This window comes from Gracilinanus agilis, chromosome 2, assembly GCF_016433145.1.
Source record: "Gracilinanus agilis isolate LMUSP501 chromosome 2, AgileGrace, whole genome shotgun sequence".
In the NCBI taxonomy this organism is placed as follows: domain Eukaryota; kingdom Metazoa; phylum Chordata; class Mammalia; order Didelphimorphia; family Didelphidae; genus Gracilinanus; species Gracilinanus agilis.
The window spans coordinates 407,311,532-407,333,004 of NC_058131.1; the positions used below are offsets into that span (position 1 = coordinate 407,311,532).

At 38.4% G+C, this 21,473-nt stretch overlaps 1 protein-coding gene across 2 annotated transcripts in view; it reads right to left on the minus strand.

Moving 5' to 3' along the window:
* CLMN (calmin) overlaps nucleotides 1-21,473 on the minus strand; it is a 185,561-nt gene that overhangs the window by 23,542 nt on the left and 140,546 nt on the right. For both annotated transcript variants that reach the window (XM_044664581.1, XM_044664582.1), the window contains exons 5-9: nucleotides 17,491-17,583; nucleotides 15,409-15,599; nucleotides 12,300-12,493; nucleotides 11,650-11,732; nucleotides 184-1,812 (exon numbers count right to left, since the gene is read on the minus strand). In XM_044664581.1, the coding sequence (XP_044520516.1) occupies nucleotides 184-1,812; nucleotides 11,650-11,732; nucleotides 12,300-12,493; nucleotides 15,409-15,599; nucleotides 17,491-17,583 (2,190 nt within the window). The remainder of the gene's footprint in view (nucleotides 1-183; nucleotides 1,813-11,649; nucleotides 11,733-12,299; nucleotides 12,494-15,408; nucleotides 15,600-17,490; nucleotides 17,584-21,473) is intronic.

Here is a 21,473-nt window from a genome sequence, read left to right on the forward strand (position 1 = left end):
TCATTGTTCACATTAATCAAGACCTAGCTATGAGACTGCCACCTCCCTAAAATAATGTCTTATTTATCTTTCTATCCCTCCCACAGTGCCCATTTCACAGGGTCCCATATACATAGTAGATTACATAGTCATTGTTGAACTGAACAAGGGGTTAGGTCACTGAAACCACTATCAAATGAGTACCTGAGAGTTGTCCACTGAGTCAGTATTAGGGGGGTCCTTTCCTTTATGCTCCACGTGGTTTTTTGTCTCAACAGTTTCCAAAGATGGCTCTTTTTCAGCTGGATGACTAGGAAGATCCATCTGTGGGACTTCAGCACTCAACTCAGTCACTAAAAAGCTAGAGTTGCTCTTGCAACCTTTTTGAGGGTCGTCCCTCGTGGTGTCAAGTACTTGGGCATCCTCTGTGGATTTCTCCGGAACTATTCCTTCATTCTGAGAGCCATGAGAGGCTTCCACATAGGCTTCTAGAACAGCAGATAAGGGAACATCGTAATGGGGGTAATAGAAAAGGTCATGGGGAATCACTGAGACTTTTGAAGAAGGTGGAGACAGCTTCAAGTCAAGGCTGTCTTCACTTTGACTACCGAGAGTTTCGAGACTGACACTGCTAAGTGGGGTAGAAAACTCATCATCAACATCTTCTTGAATTTCGAGGTGATGGTCAGGTGGGGCGTTTTCCTCTTGATCCTTGTTAACAGACTGCTGCTTTGTCTTTTCACAGACATCTAGCTCAGTCACTAAATGGTCCTCTTGTAGGTGCAAAACGTAGTTATAGATATCCTCATCAGGGGCAACTAGGGATGAATCACTGGAATCAATCGTGGGCACTTCGGAGCTACGCAAGTCGGTGTCAGATTTGTCTGCAGTTGAATCTTTCATTTTATGATGACATTTAGATGCCTTTTTAGTCAACTGCTTCACTTTTGCCTCAGAAACTCCATTGCGGGCATCATTCTTCTTCTCAACAGGAGCAGAGTTTTTGTCATGGAGGGTTTGGTCTTTCATTTCAGGGCTATGTGTAGTAGCCTTTGATGCCGTCTCTTCAAACCCACTAGCTTTACTCAGAGCCTTTTGGATTACCTTCCCATCTCTGACTTCTGATGAATGAGGACTAGCATCATTTCCTTCGTTGGCTTCGACATCTTCTTCAGCATCCCCTGGTAGGATGTTAGAAGTTGAAAAACCACCATTTTTTTTATGTGTCAAAGGATAGTCATCCAGGATTTTGTTGAGAGCTGAGCCCAGTGATTTCATGCGTCCCTCTTTGAACTTTATTTTATTACATACACCAGATGATGAGACAGAATCATCCTGTGCCAATGTCTCATTTATCATCTCTGAGTCTCCTTTGAAGTTAATGTCCTTACTGCATGAAGCATCTTTAGATACATCTGATTCAAAGTGGACACTTTTCTTAACTGGCAAAGAGTCGGGCCTGTGGTCAGCCTTTTTAGATATTAAAATAGATGGCTCTGATAATGATTCATTAATGTCATTTGGCTTATTAAAGCCTCCTGGAAATACCTGCTCAGCATTGTAGGATAGCTTGTTCTCTGGGCTATCAGAATATCTACGACTAGAAGATTCACTGGGACTGTCATCTGTGACCAATTCCTTGCCCACTTCTGGGTTATCACAGACAAAGACTATCGGAGGAGGTGGTTGGCTGGTTTCACAGTTAATTGTATATGTATGTTCCCCATTTTCAGTGAGAAGGAAAATCTTGCCTTCTTGTTCAGTTGGGGTTTCTTTTATACGGACGAAGGTAGATTCAATAGGAATTTCTTTATCAGGATCCATGAAATCTTCCTGCAAATAATCATTGGGAAACATGAAATAAGAAAATTTTTTTACAGTTGATACAAAACATAGACTATTAGAACTAGAAGGACCTTAAGGATTATTAATTCTCCCACCGCTTCCCCCTTTCATAGAACAAGAAACTCAAGTGCACAGAGATTATAGATCAGAGAATTTAAAGATAAGAGAGACCTTAGAGTTCATCTATTTTTTAAACTCCTCAATTTGTGGATGAGAAAACTGAAACCGAGAGAACTTAAAGAGGCTTCCACAAGTTCAAAGAAGATGGGAATTGACAAAGCCAAGATTTGAACCCTGATTCCTTTACAGTTTAATATCTAAATCCAGTGCTCTCTCTAGTGACTCACAGAATCACAGACTATCGGCTGGAAAACACCTTAGATGTTACTTATTCCAATCCCCTCAAAGTGCAGATAAAGAAACTGAAACTCAGAGAGGTCAAGTGATGGAATACTATTGTGCTATAAGGGATGATGAACAGGATGATTTCAGAAAGAGCTGGAAAGACCTATATGAACTGATGCAGAGTAAAATAAGCAGAACCAGGAGACTATTATCATTATAAACAGTAACTACAATACTGTAGAACAATCAAAAGTGAGACCTTGCTACTAAACAGTAATATAATGATCCAATTCTGAGGAACTTATAAAAAAGAATGCTATTCACCTCAAGAGAAAGAACTATTGTAGTAGAAATTCAGGTGAAAATATATGATTTATCATTTGTTTATTTGGGTATATGATTTGGGGTTTTGGTTTTATAAGATTATTCACTTACACAAATGAATAATATGAGGTAGAAGAATCGATACTCAATTCTAAATGTAGTAGAAATGCAGGTGAAAACATGATTTATCACTTGTTTATTTGGGTATATGATTTGGAGCTTTTGTTTTATAAGATTGTTCACTTACAAAAATGAATAATATGGGAAAAAAGAATCTATACTCAATTCTAAGATAGAAGAAAAATAAGCGTTTAGCAATTGGGGTTGAGTGATTTGCCCAGGGTCATAAAGAATATCTGAGGTTAGATTTGAACCCTAGACTTCCCATCTCCAGGCCTGGCTCTCTATCCACTGAGGCACTTAGCCACCCCTCAGTAAGCATTTATTTTATTTTCCCAATTACATGTAATAATTTTCAACAGACGTTTTCCAAAATTATAAGATCCAAACCGTTTCCCTCCCTTGCTTCCTTCCCCCACGCAGAGATGGCAAGCCATTTGATATGGGTCAAATATGCATTATCATTTAAAACACTCGTTTCATATTGGTCACTGGTGTAAGAACACACTCATACAACACCAAAACCCCCAAATAAAATAGCAAATAAACTGATGTGAAAGATAGTATGCATCTGACTCCAACAGTTCTTTCTCTGGAGGTGGATAGCATTCCCCATCATAGGTCCTTCAGAATGGTCCCAGATCATTACAATGCTGAGAGTAGGTAAGTCTTTCCCAGTTGATCATTGTACAATACTGCTGTTACTGTGTACAATGTTCTTCCTGTTCTGCTTATTTTCCTCTGCATCAGTTCATGTAGATCTTTCCAGCTTTTTTTGAAATCATCTTGCTCATCATTTCTTTCTACTAACCTACTGCTACTACACGTATTATTTATTTTTGTGTCACATGTCCTATTCTCTCCCTCTTTACACTTATCCTTCATCCTCAACTAGATTGCAAGTTTCCACACGAGCAAGAATTAAAACTTTCTGTCTTCATACATTCTGGCCTCATACAGTGCTTCTTACATTATAAAAACTTAACATTGGTTGTACTGAAAATCTCATAAAGTCCTCAGTTAATGAAGATCTTTGATTGTTCTGGATGGGTTGCCAAATCCAGAATTCAAAGGGAAACTGCAGAGAGGTGACCTTTTTTTGGGGTTTTGTTTTGTTTTTCAAGCTGAGTTCCAAGTTTCCCTTAAACAACTGTGGCTTCTAATTCCCTAAAAAAGAACAGTGCTCTTTTCCAAGTCTGGGTCTCTAGGTTAGGAGAATGAAGTATAAGATTTGTTGAATCCTGGCTACGGCCTTGAATGACAAAGCTTCTAAAGAAACAAATGTCTCAAATGTTAACAATTTCATTGCGAAACTCATGGATGGTTTTTTCCCTCAGTCCTCATCTATTTTCAAATTTTTTACATCTTTTGATTTTAGAATCTTTCTCAAAGGATTGCTGTGAAGATCAAACGAGATAACATGTTTTACAGTGCTTTGCTAACTTTTAAGACATTTCCATATAAATGCCAGCTATTATTATTGTTGACCACTTTCTCCTGCTGGATTCTTTCTCCTCCCTTGGCTTCAGTTATATTGTTCTTTCCTAATTCTCTTCCTTCTATAATTATTCCTCATTTTCTTTTGCTGGTTTACCATCCATCTCCTCCTTTCTGACTTGAGAAATTTTGTCCTGAGTCCTCTTTTTTTTTCTCTCTACTTTCTCATTTGGTGACCTCATTTGCTCCCAGAAGGCTCAATGATTACTTTTACACATATGAGACTCCTAAATCAATATATTCAGCTCTAATCTCTCCCAAACTGCAGTCTGGCAGCTACAATTGCTTGCTGGCCTTCTTTACCTGGATGTACTAGTACCTTAAGCTCAAGATATCCCAAACTGAACTCATCCCCCCCTTTCCAAACTTTCCTTCAATCACTTCCATTTTTATTGTCTGAGAGGAAATGTGTCATTGTGGATATAACACTGGACTTGAAGTGAGGAAGGCATGTGTTTAAACCTTTACTCTGAAGCTTACTAGCTAAGTGACCTTTGATCTTTCTTATCCTGTCTCCTCACCTGTAAAATGGGGGTAGTAATACAACATTTTCCAAATAGGGTTTTTGAAAAGAGGAAATGAGATCATATATGAGAAAATACTTTGTGTACCTTCAAGTACAATATAAATCAGTTTTTACTACTATCAACTTTATGAAAAGTAGTATAAGTAATGGTAGAAAACTGGAATCAGAAAGACCTAGGTTTGCATCCTGCCTGTGCCACACACTAACTCTGTGACCCTAGGCAAGTCACTTTTGAGTTCTCAAGGCACTGTAAATGGCAGTGCCAATTTCCAATGGTATTTTGCCCCCTTCACTCCCTTTTGTTAAAGATACATGAGTACATGTATTTTATCTCTTCCCCTGTTTTAAACACAAAATATCTTAGAGCTGGGACCCTATTATTTTATCTTTGCTAAATGCTGGTCAAAGGGGAAGCTAGGTAGCATAGAATATCAGCCCTGGAGTTGGGAGGATCTGGATCCAAATCTGGCCTCAGACACTTCCTCGCTGTGTTACCACAGGCAACTCACTTAAACCCACTTGCCTAGCCCTTACCAGTCTTCCTCCCTGGAACTGATACTCAGTATTGATTCTGAAACAGAAAGTAAGGGTTTAATAAATAAATAAATGTTGGTCAAGCTGCTTTTGTTAAATTAAAGCTGAATTGAAATTTGGAACTTAGGAATCATCGAAGTCCTAGAATTGATGATTTCAGAAGTTAATAATTACACCACAAAAGTTGCATTTCTACATAAAAAGCAGGTATTAGTATGTTGCTAGGAAAAGGAGGTTTGCAAATAAAAGCAACAATATTATTAAGGTTTTGCAAATGATATCTCATTTTATCTTTTAAACAATCCTAAGAGGCAAATGCTTTACTGCATCCCCATTTTACAGATGAGGAAACTGGGGCAGAAAGAGCATATGGTTTTTAAGTGTCTGATGCTAGACTTAAACGCAAGTCTTCCCGACCTTAAATCCAGCACTCTATCCACTGTACCACCTAGCTACTTCAGTTAGTATCTTCCTATTAAACTAACCTTAGCAATTAGATATCAAGAATAATTATTTATTTTTACATGATAAATATGGAAGGCACACAATATGTCATTCCTTTAAAATACTGAAATTGTCTTTGAGACTTCATTGGCTCATGGGAATAAAGCTTGGGCCATTGATGAAGTTTCCCGAGGGCCCAAATACAAAAAATAAAGATAAAAAGGAGCCAGCATTTTTCTTCTCAGGCTTCTAGTCAGTAAACCAGAATGGGCACAACAGGGACAGGAAAGCTACGCAAATTTTTTTTCCTTGTTGAATATTACTTTCCCTGTCATGGCTAAGTAGCTCTTTTGTTCATTGTTAGGTGGTTTTACAAATATCTCATTTTGTTCTAGTTTCAAACCTGAACAACCAGACTGGCCTGCATAGGGTCTGGCCTATGATATTTGGTGTAAAAGCATGAGGATCGGTTCCTCACCTTCCCCACTGAAAAGGAGGAAGGTAAAAGCCTTGGTGACTTCCATGCTGCTTAGGGTGCTGGCCACATGTTGGGAGGCATCCTGGGGACACTCAAGACTAAACGGCAACAAGAGACACAGGAATGAGCTCTTTGAGGAATGTGTCTTAAATGACTGTGCTTTCAAGATGGTAAATGGTTTAAATGGTTGTTGGTTCAATTTGCATAATTTTTGTATTAGAAATGACAATGATCTCCAGATCCACCAGATGTGGAAGTCCAGGGTTTTCCCTAAAGACTGGAATTTTGAGATTGTCCAGAAACAGGGCTGAAGGAACTGCTTGAGCCTTTTTATACGGCATCTGGGAGGGTATTGGGACTTGTACCAGGTGTGCTTTCTTTGGACTCTGGCACTCAAAAATACGGTGCTTAATTTTCCATTGGGACCTCGAGACCTTTCCAGAATTGGAATTCAGGACAAATGTACCAAATACATTCCAGGTGATTTAGTGATGATTTGGGATAAGGGGTTGGAGGGTGGAGAGCATCAGTTTTAAAAGCTTTAAAAGAGAGATTCTCAGTACTGTGAACTATAACTTTCTTTCTCTCTGGAACTTCCAGAGAGGGGAATAGATGAGTAGGGCCCAGGGTATATCCCAGCTTAGAAGGGGCAACAACAATACTCCTGGCAGCCCCTGCAGCTGTGCTCAGGCTCTGGTATGGGAATAGGGAGAGAGCCAGGTCCCTCTACAGTGCCACAATGTGGAAGGTCGATGAAAAGATGGCAGCACTCAGACTTTAGCATTGGGAGCTCCCAGCCAAGTCTCCATTTGACCTGGCACACTCAGGCAGTGGCTATGCCTGTGGCAACATTCAGGTCCTAGAATAGGGGAGAAAGAACCAGTCAGACTCTGGCAAAGGGAGGCAGCGCTTGGTCCCCGCAGAGCAAACAGCTGGGGTGGCGATGGGTGACAGCATGGATGTTGATGAAGGAATCTTTAGAATAGGCACTGGCACAGCCAAGCTCATTGTAGCCCTTTGGCTTACTGTGATCTGGGGCTGATGGGGACCTTCTGCCATGACAGTAAGTCACAGGGCAGTTCCCAGGGAGGGCTTAGGAAACCAAGGCGACACTGTTGGAGATGGCTGGCCTTCTGTCAACATGGGAAAGGTGAAATGATCTACCCAATTTCCATGGAAGAAACAGGGCAAGTGTCTCAACAGAGGACTCTAAAAGGGCTCCCAGGGTCCTAGCAAAGGAAGGCTAAGGAACACTGAATGATGGTGGTGCAAGGATATTTTTGGTATTGACACTGGCATATTGCATGAAAAACGGGCTCTAAGTTATCATACTAGAGATGAGCCTGTCCCATAACTATTCTGGAAATATCATCATTGGCCCTGTCACCCTGATGTTCCTAGTGTCACTCTAGGTCATCACCATCAATTTATGGTAGAAGACACCCGCTGTGAATTGCACATATATGGCACTATGTATCAGGTGGATCAGATCATTAAGAAGCTAGACTTGCTTGGTCTGGGATTCTTAATCTTTGATCTCCTTTATGTTCTTTTTTTGTTTGTTTGTTTTAAACTCTTACCTTCTGTCTTAGAATCAATACTGTATATTGGTTCCAATGCATAAGAGCAGTAAGGGCTAGGCAATGGGGGTTAAGTGACTTGCCCAGGGGCACACAGCTAAGATATAGCTAAGGCCAGATTTAAACCCAGGACACCTTCCAACTCTAGGCCTGGCTCTCTACCTAGCTTCCCCCTCAATATTCTTTTGTTCATGAGAGACCAATTCGCTGTTTGCTATTCTCTCTTCATTCTCACCATTTTTTTTTGGCTACCTTTCTGCTTCCCTTTTCTTCCTTCAGTGCTTTTTTTCTGCCAGATTTCTTATGTCCCAGAGATCAAGACCGTCCAGTGATCTCTCTAAAGCCATATAAACATTAAAGTCCTCTCTAGAGGATGTTTACAAACTCTGCCAACAAGAGTTGGGGTACACTAGGGGCAATATTTGCCATGTAGGCTAGCTTAGTTGTTCCTTAAAAAGTACTGAAACCATCCTTGAATTTTAATTGGCTCAAGGGATTAAATGTCAGGTCACTGACATGGCTTTCTGCTGGCCTTAGTATGAAAGCCAGAGAATGAGGATTTAGTCCCTCCTCCCTCAGATTTCTGAGATCAGTCCAATATGGCCCACACAGAGGCAGAGAAGTTGAACCAACTGAATTCATTCTGGATCATTTTGTTAAAAGTTCCTTTCCTTGCTGTGACTAAGTAAATCTCCATTTGTGAACAGTTAGATGGTCTACGTGCATCTTTTGTGCCAGTTGCAAACCTGAACTTCCAAACTAGCTTGAATCAACATCTAAGAAGCCTGATTTTACTAGGGTGTGAGGGTGGAGTGGTAACATTTATAGCAAATAAAAGAGGTGCTTTTGATGAGGGGGTTAAAAGAGGTCTTAAAGCCAAACCCTCAATAATCCTCAAAGTATTAGAGTAGAACTGAAAGGGACTTTAGATTTCATTTGGTTCAATTCCTTCATTTTAAAGAGGAGGAACTTTATGCCGTAGAAAGGGAGAATGTCTTATCTGAGGCCCCAGAGGAAGGAAGGCTTATTGAATTCTTTTTGAAACTGAGAAAGAGCTATGGTGAAGCCAAGTAGAACCCAAATATCAGAGTCTCATGGTGTAAATTGGGAGGCACTTTAGAGACCATTTTAATAAAAATGAGACTTCATTTTTATAAAGGAAAAAACAGAGACCCATTAAGTGTGAGTTTTTTGAAAGCAGACTGTTTTCTTTGCCTTCCTTTGTATCCTCATCACTAATCCAGTGCTTGGAAAATAGCAGCAGGAGCTTAATCAATATCAGTTGATTGATCCAAAGTTCAGGGTGTAGAGCCCAGACCCTTTGACTACCAGGCCAGGGTTTTTTTCAGCTAGGTTGCTGAAATCTGACCTCCCTTGGGTGGTCAGCCTCTGGTATTTTGACTAAGGACAAGCAATTAAGGGAGAAAGACTTCCCAGGAGCATTTTCCCAGGCTGCAGTTTTACCCTCTTGTCCCACCCTTCAGCCCTGTAAAATTGATCAAAGGTGAAGTTCCCAGTGGAAAAAAAAAACTTCTGTGATGTGAGAGATAGAGATATCCTTGGAAATCCTCCCTATCCTTCTTTATCCCACCTGTAGGGCCTTCACTTTAGTCTCCTCCCAGGGCATACTTTATTGAGAAGAACATAGAGAACTCTAGGCTGCGAGGCATTGAGAAAGATTTCTAGGATTCCTAAAATATATCCTTTTCCTCCATTCTCCATTCCCCTATAAAATAAAGGGAAATGAGGCTCAAAGTCATGCAGGTATTATCGAAGAAGTAGGATTTGAATTCATCTCCCCTGAATCTAAACCCCTAAACTTTACTGCACTATAGTGCCCCTCCAATTTGCCATATCATTAGGAAAGTCTACTTATAAATGATTTGACTAAAAAGTTTTGGGTTTTCACATTGGAATCTGGGAGCAACTATCTTGAAATTCATCCTGATCCTTTTGTCTGGGAGGTAGGGGGAAGGAGACAGACAGACAGACAGGTGGGTGGGGAGCACACATGAAATATCAAACAAAAAAAAAATGTTCCTGTCTCCTGCTCTCTGAACTGAGGAGCCTTTATCTCCTGCTCTCTGAACTGAGGAGCCTTTATCTGAGCTGGACCAAGTACTGGCTACTCCTAGTTAGGGACAGGAGTTTGCAGCCTTGGGAGCTGGGAGGATATAATCAAGTTGAAGTCAGCTCCAAAATCTCTTTTGACCATACTGTTGGTAGGCTCACTAGGTCAGAGCTTCTCTCATACACCTCTGAAGCCCAGCAAACCCTGTCTTACATCAATCTTCTTCCTAAGAGGGCTAACTAACACTTATCATCAACCTTGGAACAAATTTCCAACCCTTGAGCAATTCCTTAGCCCTAGTTGCAGCTCTTCCTGATCTGGAGTACCCTTTACAAGTGGTAATCCATCAGTCATTTTAAGTGGCCTCTGGTTTAATGGTGAACTCATTCTTCAGAGGCAGTCCATTCCATTCCAGCAGCTATTGGACAAAAGAGCTCATGTCTCCTCTGAGTCCTCTCTTCTCCAGAATAAACATAATTAATGAAGCGGGGTCTCCTTTCCATTCAACTGGCCTGTATTTCATATCTGTCTAACCATTTGTTCCATGCTAACTTTTGAATGATCTGACCAATTTTAACCAAATTGATGATGATGTGAATTCCAATCTGTGGTTTATCTTGCACCTTGAACAGAATGGTGACTAATAAAAGGTTTTGATGGGGCATGTGTTTTCTAATTTCATAAGATGTACAGCTATAAAGCACCTTAGAGCTTAGTTATCTAATCCCTTCATTCTAAAAGAGAGGAGGTGAAAGGACCTGACTCAAAGTCACAAGTAATTCAAAGCAAAGCCAGGAATCTGAGGTCTTCTGTGTTCTCTTTCTACAGCATTTTTTGAAACTGCTTGATTAAATACAAATAAAGAGGGTCCGACTGAATTTATGGTTTAAGTTTCATTTCGGTTTGAAGTAAACAAAGCAGCAGTGACCTATTCTTTAAATGGGCAGGCTCTCTTATAGTTTTCAGTGTATTTCAGTAAAATTTAATATGTGGTTTGGAGTTACCAAGATACAGGACTGCACAAAGTGAACATGCCTAGATTTTGTAAACCAGTTTCCTTTTCTTACATTTTAAGACATGAAGAATGTAATAAGTGATATATGATAGTAGCAAGGAAGGTTAAACCTTGGCAGGGCAACTTTTGGTAAATCTGGATGAAACTTTTGACTATGAATTTACTAGTATAAGTCTCAGAGTATAGCTCAAAGGCTAACTTTACCAGTGACCATCCCTGAAATCTGAAAATTAATAAGAGAAGAGTGGGAGGAGGAAAAAGGAAATAGAGAATAAAAGGAAAAGAAAGCAAAAAAATGAAAGAAAAGGAGGAAGGAGGAAGAAAAAAAGGAAGACAGACAAAAAAGGGAGAAATGAAACAAAGTAAAGAATGAAAGGTAGCTCAGTGGATAGAAAGCCAGGCCTGGAGATGGAAGGTTCTCATTTGGTCTCAGACACTTCCTAGCTGAGTGGTTCTAGGCAAATCACTTAGCCCTAATTATCTAGCCCTTACCACTCTTCTGGCTTGGAACCAATACTTATTATTGATTCTAAGATGGAAGATCAAGATGAAAAAAAATGAATGAAAGGGATGAAAAGAAGGAAGAATTAAGAACTCACATACACACACATATATATATATATATGTATATAGATATGTATATAGATATAGATAGATATAGATGTTTACAAAGGATTGTCCTTTCAAAAACTCTGAGGTAGATAATGCAAGTTTCATTATCTGAGATTTAGAAAAATTACTTGATTTGTTTAAGTATTACACAGTTAACATATGTGGGAGCTGGGGTTTGAACTCAGGGTTCTTCTGCCTCTGAGTCTAGAACTCTGGAAGAAAGGAAAGAAAGAAGGCAGGAAAAGTAGCCAGGAAAAGAAAAAATAAAACCCAACATACTCCTTCTAATCCTGGAAAATGCTCTAGGAACTGGGCCACATATGTCACGATCGACTGTTCATCTGGTGTGTCAACCATTATATCTGTTAAGAAATACACAAATATTAACTATGGTAAATGAAAATTAAAATACACTCAGAGACAGATAATCAGAGATGGATGGGGCTTTAAACATTTACTATTCCATATTTCTCATCTTAGAGGTAGGTCCATTAGATCATAACTTAAGAGCTAAGAGGAAACTTAAGAAATCATCTAATCCAATCCTCTCATTTTACAGGTGAGAAAACTAAAGTATTTTGAGAGGTCACCTTCAAAGTGAATTAGAAGCCTTTCTCATGGTTACATTACTTTTTTAGTAGCAGAGCTGACATAACTTTAAGGGGGGATAACTTTAAGGATAATAAGAATAAAGGGACATAACTTTAAGCATTCTTTTTTGTTGTTTATTTTTAGTATTTTTCACATTTTTTCCCACATTTTGAGTTCCAAATTCTATCCCTCTCTTCCTTCCTCCCTCTTCCCTGAGACAGTAAAAAAATTGATATAGGTTATATAATGAAGCATTAGTTCTGAAGTGAACATTTTGCTTCTGTTTTCTCAGTCCCACCCATTAATTTTTTGTTTGTTTGTTTTGAACAGACTCCTACCTTCTGGCTCTAGAAGCCGAGGTATCTGAAGTTTATCATGTGCTATGCTGAAGGCCTTCTCCAGGTTCTCCCGGGCAGAATCCTCCAGAGCTTGCTTTATGTCAACCAAGCTGGGATCAATGGCCTTTATGATCGCCAGAAAAGCAAGCCCACTTCTCCAGCTGCCTGCAAAGTCCTGTACTGCCACCCCATATCTAAACATTAACAGCCACAAAAGAGATAGTTAGAAGGCAGCAGAGACTGTAGCACTTGTTATTGTATAGGGAAGACATTACTGGCCATCAGAAGACTTGGATTCACATTTTACCTCTGATGAGTAGTGCTTATATGACTTTGGGTAGGTCATTTAATTTCCCTGGTTCTCCATTTTTATATTGGGAAGATGAGAAAGACGGACTTTAAGGGTCCCTTCCAACTTTAAATCTATGCTTCAATTTCATTCCTTTGCATGGCTTCAACTCCTATCTCTATGAAAATGATTCCCAAAGCTTTAATTCTAGAACTTAATTTAATTTAACCTCTCTACTAATAATTCATTTCTTCTTGGATGGTCCACTAGAACCTCAAACCAAATGTTAATATATTTTCCATTCTACCTATTCCTCTTATTATGTCTTTAATAGCACCATTCTCACCCCTGTCTCTTATGACTGAAAACCTTAGGTTTTCCTCTGACTCCTTCACTTTGAATAGATATTTCTATCATTCAGTCATTTTCAGTCATGTCCAACTCTTTGCGAACCGATTTGGAGTTTTCTTGGCAAAGATACTGGAATGGTTTGCCATTTCCTTCTCCAGCTCATTTTACAGATGAAGAAATTGAGGCAAACAGGGTTAAGTAGCTTGCCCAGGGTCACACTGCTGATAAGCATCTGAGGCCAGATTTGAACTTAGGTCTTCTTCCTGACTCTTAGCCTTGAGCTCTATGCACCACAGATATTACTTAGTCTTATTGATTCTACTGTCTCTTTCTTGTTTCCTCTATTCCTACTGCCAGCATCCTTCATAAATATGATGATGCTTCCTGAAATTGCCTCCTTCTAGGTCTTTGTCCCTACACTTTCTTTTGATTCTAATTTATCCTTTCCAAGTTTTTAAACTGACCTCTTTATGTATAAATCTGATCATATAATTCCTCCACTCAAAAACTGTCAGTTGCTTACTTCCTTGACAGAATAACAGTTTCTTTAAGGCAGAGTAACTCTCAGTTGTCAGACACGTCCCTCTTTTGAGCCTACTCTCAGAGTACTCACTTCTGCATGTACCATTCTTTGGCCAAATTGGACTAGCTTCTGTCCCCAATACGTGCCCTTTACTTTCTCATTCCAAGGCTTTGGTTCATGCTGGTCTTGCCTGGAATATGTAATCCCTTCACTGCCTATCCCCAACATGGTAAATTCCTGCCCATCCTTTTTAGCCTAATTAAAAGTCATTTTCTCCATTGATTTTCCCCAGTTAGCAGCGATCTTTCTTTTCCCTCAGATTTCACAAAGCACTATGTATCTCACGAATACAATCATCTTTTATTATTGCATGTAATCATTTTCAAAGTAGAGGGAATCTGTCCCTATCTAGATAGTAAGGTAAATGAGGAAAGGGATGTCTCTTGCCAAAATTTTACATTTCCTCTGATACTCTTCACAGAGCTGATTGCTTAATTAGTATTGATCACCTACGACACTCTCAAAGCAGGATTTCAAAGTTCCCCTTTTAGACGTTTTTATTATTGTTGCTGTTGTTTCTCAGGTTCCTTTTATGGTCAATGGCATACAAGCCCAATGAGAGATTATATGCCTAGTTCCTCAGGACTAGTCTAGCTAAATTGGAAGGGCTGGTTACCATTCAGTGGTGAGGATTTTGGTCACAGCTGCCTTTAAAGTTAATCTGGGATAGAGAGCATCACTGACAAAGAGAGTATCCATACTAACAAAAATCATGGCATTTAAGTGTGACTGATAGTAATGACAATAAAAATATATATTTATATGCTTACCCACAAAGCATTTTCCTGACAATAATAGCCCAATGAGGTATCATTTATTCTCATTTTATAGGTGAGAAAATGCAATATAAGTGGTGTAATATAGCTAATAAGTGTCTTGATTCAAACCCAGGGCCTATGATCTAGGGCTCCTAATATCTAATCTAGTGCTCTGAACATTTATCTTTGTATCACCCAATGGATGTGTTGTAGTTAAAGAAGAATGGCCATGTATATGGGGGTTTCTAAGCACCATCACCCAGTGGTATCTGCAAAAATTTAAATTGGTAGGCAATTAAATGGAGTAGGCAAAAGTTCCTATTTACAAATATCATATGAAATCATTATACTTATACCTCTGCTCACTTAAACCAGGAAGAATCACACAATTTATAGATGCAAATGCCTAGTTTATTTGAAAAGAGATACAAAAACAAGAAATTTCTGCTTGAGAGGCAGATGCTTTCCTGAGCAAACATGATTTTGGAAAAGTTGAATTTCAGGACATATATTTTATCCCATGTCAGATAAAAAGAACTAGTCACTAAAAAGATGAGCCCTATGTTTGACCCAAGGTATTCAGCCTTTTAAGTTGGTAATGACCTAAAAACAAAGTTTTCTAACTTAAAGATATATGTAAACATGGAATTAAAACTGATGTGTTCTCACCACCAAAAATACATTTAATATCCTAAATACAAAATGTCTAGATTGGAATTTATTTTAGAATCAGAAAACATAGAAGGTCAGAGTTGGAAAATGCCTTAGACCAAACACCTAACATTTTAGCGATGTAGAAAATGAAGTCTCAAGAGTTAAAGTGATTTGACTAAAGTGACTTCCTATTGAAGCAAAGAGAGGCTGGTCTATGCTAGTCTGGTTCAACAAAAAAAATAAGACTCTGAAGACCAAGCCTTTCCTTTTGCAGATTAAAAATAAACACACCCAAAATATCCTTTACTTCTTCCCTTGATTAACAGGGACCATTTCTCTTCTATTTCTGGGACTGCTACCTAGACTGAAAGGGTGAAGGCTAATCTTTAGCTTTTAAAATTAGATAAAAGGCCAAGCATCCAGAGCGAAGCAGGGAGCCATTCCTAGGATACCACAAAGAAGAAGGGAACTTACTTTCTTGTTCTTCTTTGGACCCAGTTTAAAAGGGTCCTGATGGCCTTCCGCTGATCTTTCACTGACAAAGCCACACTGTTTTCTCCTTTGGGAGTCGCTGGCAGGGATGAATCTGAGTCAGGGCCTGGAGGGCCAGAGGATAAGCTAGAAGATGAGGAGTTCCTGTTGAGATTGCCTGTGAGTTCCTTAATCTGAAGAGGAAAGAGAATTTCAGGATGTCTCATTATCATCTCACAGAAATTCCACTTTTAGGATTATTGTCCTCATTTCCCTAAGTGCTTTAAGATAATTTAAACCAACCTTGGGAGGTGGGAAGTGTGGTGTAAGAACACCTTCCTCAGAATCGGGAAACAAGGTGGTTGGGCTGGTTGAATCCTGGTTATGAGATGCACCAACCCTATGATTCTAAAAGTATGAAATGAACCAAAACAAGGTCTTGTTTTTATATTTACTTAATCTAAACTTCAGGTTCCTTGACTGTAAAACAGGATAATATTTGCATTAAATTCACTTAGAGCTGTTTTGAAGGTAGTCTTTGTAAATCTTACAGTACTGTATTAATGCAAATTATTAAGCACATAACTGGCTTTGCCTTAATAATGATGGTATTGAATGGTTAAATCATATACATAATAATGTGTATTTAATAGGAGGAAACTCTTTACAATTCCAGTGCTAGGGCATAGGACCAACACTCACTTTATAGGCTGATCTTTTTACATCTGTTACTATGTGTTGTTTCACTTTTGGTAATGTGATTTGGCCCAGAACATATCTAAATTCCAGGTAATGGAAGAGGGAGGGGTGTAGGGAAGGTAGGAGGTTCTGGAGTTAACATTCAAGTAATTCTGGGTTTTTTTGTTTTCCCAAGTGTGGATCTTTAAAGGATTAACCCCCATTTCTACTTCTGAAATGAAGTTTTCTTTTTTTCCCCTTTTTATTTGATAGCAATATTTTACTTTTTCCCATTTACACGTAAAAACAATTTTTGGCATTCATTTACTGACAATTTGAATTCCACATTCTCTCCCTCTTTCTCCTCTACTTTCCCTGAGATGGTAAGCAACTTATAATACATGTACTATCGTACAAAACAGATTTCCAAATCTGTCATGTGGAAGAAGACACATTAAAAAATACAAAGAAAATAGATTGAAGAAAAGTCTTCTTTAATCTGCAATCGGACTCCATCACTTCTTTTTTTGGGTAGTATTTTTCATCATAAGCCCTTTGGGGCTGTCTTGGATCATTGTGTTGCTGAGAAGAGCTAAGTCATTCACAGTTGCTCATCATACAGTATTGCTGTTTCCATGTGTAATGTTCTTCTGGTTCTGCTCACAAAGTAGATAATTTTCAAGCAAGCCAAAGGCCAGTAAGTATGTGACATGTGAGAACATCCCATTCTGGGAAACAGCTCTTGAAACTTTTTGTAAACACCAAATTCTCCCAGCCATTGTAGTCTTCTCAGTATTTACAGACCTCCCATTTTATATTGAATAAAAAACCCTAAATTTCCAAGATACAGGCCAAATTACATTAGTAGAATAAGGTTTTACATTCCCTGTGTTGCTGCATGAGTAATTGACTTTACTTAATTTGTGGTTTGAATCTGTTTAGTATCCATGATTTAAGAACTTTCTCTTAAATCATGAGTAATTCCAGGGAAAAATTCAACCCGACAAAGTTTGATATTTTCCCCTGAAGGCTCATTTTCCCAGCTCTCTTTGCATATTTTTAAAAGGAATGTGAAGACCTCTGAGTTTTTTTCACTCATTAAAAAAGAACCCAACCTAAGCACAATTTAATTTATTTCTTTAGGTTAAATTAGACTGGTGCAGTGTCCTGTTAACCAGAGCTCAACCTTTATCATTTCTCACCAGAAATCTGTGATCTTATGATCTCTAGAGGTATTTTATCCCTTATTAACACAGATGGTATTTTCTCCATAGCAAATGTTCCCTGAATTCACATTTTTAAATAACTAGACTTGTAATTCTTTGTTAGTAAACAAGAGAACTCACAATCTGTCAGAAATGAAATTGGTTTTTTAAGTCTCTTATTTATGAAAATAAATTATTTTACCTGAAAAAAGAGGATTATATTCCATATTAATCCAAGAACCAAAGAAGAGTTTCCATCAGCTATTTCAGCTGCATCAATGCTAACCAGTTTTACCTAGAGGAAAGAGAATAATGATATTAAAGGAGGTACCAATGTTGATTACATTATGTTGGATGCTGTGACACTGTGGAACTTGCTTCTTCTAATCAGCACAGAATCCCCAGGGATACCTAACATGTGAAACTGATGCTTTATGGACCTTAGACCTTAACTCCCATGAAGACTATATGAGTACTAAAGGAAAGTACTAAAAATGAGAGATAGGGACCGGGCCTGAGACTTCATTGGTGTAAGAGAACTCCCAAGTAAAGAAACTGCACCTTTTATACAATTTATAAGTTTAGAGAGTTGCCATGGTTACTGAGAGATTGAATGATTTGTCTAGCATCAGAGGTGGGCCTTGAACGCAAATCTTCTTGTTTTCCAGACTGGCTCTCTATTTACTACACTATGTTGCCCTCCGTTCCAAAAAAAAACCACAAAAACAAAACTCAAAACTCACTCCTAAATTAGCACATCCAACATATAACAATTTAATATTGTGTTAACGTTTAATATTTGTTTCCTGGTGGAAGAGTGAGAAAAAATAGGAACAAGAAGGAAAAGATGGGGTGGTTTTAGGACTCTGAACTAATGAAGTAGGTCAAAGGTTGAATTTAGGGTGTAGAAATCAAGAAATCGAAGAAAATTTGAGAGAATGGTTGCCAGGCCCAGATTATACTTCCATGTTGAAAGAGGAGCAGAGTTAAACACAATTAAGGAGGATATTAAAGAATTAAGGACAATCAAGGATGATTAGAGAGTAGAAACTGAGTAAGACTCAAGAAAGAAAAGAAGGTTTTGGCAAGTTAGGAAAAATTAGAGAGTAAAATGTTAAAGAATGGATTGGTAGGTGGGGCAAACTGCCTAAATATAGTAGAGGCTGGCAAAAAGTTCAGGGAAATGGTGTAGTGGAAATTATGGGAAAGAAGGTAAGTAGAGTTGTCAAGTTACTAAGAGATAATAATTGGCTGTAAAAGTTTTAACCATACTTATGATTGAGGGGTGAAAACTCACAAGAAATTTAAAAACAAAACAAAAATAAGGTTGAAAATCTCAATCAGAATGGAGAATAGGGAAAATTATGGAGCACCAAGAGTGTATGATGTTTATTTTTTTTGTCGCAGCAGTGACTATTATCTTTGGTCTAATAGGTTCATCTCCCTCCAGCACAGAATAAAGGGAATCAGAGAATGACACCATATTTTAGTGTGTTAGAGACAATGAAGTATAGCTAATGGAAACAGAAAAGAGGTTTTGGAGGTGAAAAATAATAGCTCTGTGGAAGAGGAGGGAAAATGCTGTACAGAGGAAAAAGGCAAGGAAAAAGACAGGTAAAAACCAGAGCATAGAAATAGGAAGCTCTTTCTGAAAAATAGGAGTAGGCTAAATAGGAGTAGACTGGGTGCGCTGAGGAAATAGTTAATTGTCATCCAAACAGTGATACACTGGAGACCCAAAAGCTAGCAAGGGAAAGATAATCCAAAAAGAAAGGCCAAAGGAAGAATTGAGGACCGGGGATACTGAGGCAGCTGTTCACTGACCGGATCACAACAAAAGAGAGGTCTGTTATCTTCCCAGGGCGTGTAACAGATAACTGCTACCTGCCTCATGGGGCTCACATGGGCACAAATGACAGAATGGATCTTAAAATTATTGCCAAGAAGTCTTAGATAGGAAACTGAAGAACCTGGGGGAAAAGGCTATATTTTATTCATTGTTCCCCATTGGAGGAAGGGGATATGGAAGAGGAAAAAAAGAAATTGAGAAGTGAACATCTGGTTAGGAAAGTGATATGTGAGAATTACTGGCTAGCTAACAGACTGGTAAAAATATATTTGTTGGGTATTTTGTAAATCTAACCAAAAGGGCTTTAAAATTAAAGAGGATAGGGGAAGGGGGCTACCTATATGTTTACACCAAGCTAAATACCCTGAAAAGTAGCTCCAGTGGAGCAAGAAGAGTAGCTATCAGGACAGTTAGGTGGCTCACTGGATAGTCAAGTCTGAGAGAAAAGGAGATCCCAGGTTTAAACCTGGCTTCAGACACTTCCTAGCTCAGTGACCCTGGCAAGTCACTTACTCCCAGTTGCCTACTCCTTACCTCTCTTCTGCTTTGGAACTAATAATAAATATTGATTCCAAGACAAAAAGTAAGAATTTTTTAAAAATAAATAAAAACAAGAAAAGAGCCAATAGGAAAACCCATAGCCTGAAATGGCTAAAGCCTCTGAGGCTTCAAAGCAAGAGGAATGAGAGATGGTAATGTAGGGAGGCAAGTTTGATGTACTGAGCCATGGTGGGATGAAATCTATGACTGGGTGTCATGAGAAGTACTGTATGCTTATATAAGGAAATGTAGGTACCAGAGAGAAGCATGACAGAGAGTCATTATCTAAGTAGTAGGTCAATGGAAGGAGAAAGAGAAGAAGTGATTTTGTCATTGGAATATAACTCTAAATTTGGGAAACAGACCTACAAATTATAAAAATCATGAGGAACTTCAATGATCTAGAAGTCTGATTGAACTCTAACACCCACTCTCACTCTCATACTCTCACACACTCACACTCTCTCTTTTTCTCTCTCTTCTCTCCTCCTCCTTTGTTTCCAAATACAGTGGCTAATAAATTCTTGATTTACCTAAGCAACAATTTAATCTTTCCAAAGATAAAGGACCGAACAAGGGGAAAAAATCTATTCTGGATATTGCAAAGACAAATTTAGGCTTGATAACAAGAAAAAAAGGACTAACAATTAGTTAGAACTGTCCAAAAGTAGAATTGGTTTCCTAAAGAAGTGGTTGATTTCTTCTCCTTGAAGGACTTTAAGCAAATGCTAGATGACCATTTCCATGGTTTGTTATAGTTTGATTCTATTTGGCATGGGTTAGACTTGATGGTCACTGAAGTCTTTACAACTCTCAAATTTTTTGATTACATGATTATTCAAAACACTCACATTAGTAATCTGCTCAAAATATTTCTTTCTTTTTTTTTTAAAGACCTTACCTTCTATCTTAGAATTGATACTAAGTATTGATTATAAGGCAGAAGAGTGGTAAGGGCTAGGCAATTGGAATTAAGTGACTTGCCCAGGGTCACACATCTGGGAAGAATCTAAGACCAGATTTGAACCTAAGTTCTCCTGACTACAAGCCTGTTGTTCCATCCACTGTGCTCTCTAGCTGCTCTCAAAATATATATATATTTCTCACTGGAGATAATACACATGCTCTATAACTAATAACAGATCATGAATGACTGAATGAAAATGTATTTATTCAGCAATTACTATGTGTTGGGCATTAGATTATTAATACCAAATAAAAAATGATTGTCCTTGATATTTCTCCATTGTTCCAAAGTACTATTAAATAACGTTTTTGGTTAATCATTAGGCCACTGCATCACAATGGAAATAATTCAATTCAACAAACATTTACTATATAGCTATATAGCTATAAAGCATATAATCTACTAAAGAAAGTAAGGATAAAAAGATAAGAAAAATGAATTTCAACATTTACTTCCAAATTCATCGTCTCATACAAAATCCTATACTTAGGTAGATGCTCAGTAAATGGCTATATATTGAGTTGAATTTTTAGAGCAAATAAATTAAAAAATAAATAAATTCAAATGGAGAATCACAAAATTTCAAAATTAGACTTCATATGTCATCTAGTTAATTCAATCCAAACTTGAATTTAAGAATCTCTGCTATATGGGGGCAGCTGGGCAGCTCAGTGGATTGAGAGCCAGGCCTAGAGACAGGAGGTCCTAGGTTCAAATCTGACCTCAGACACTTCCCAGCTGTGTGACCCTGGGCAAGTCACTTGACCCCCATTGCCTACCCTTACCACTCTTCTACCTTGGAGCCAATACACAGTATTGACTCCAAGAC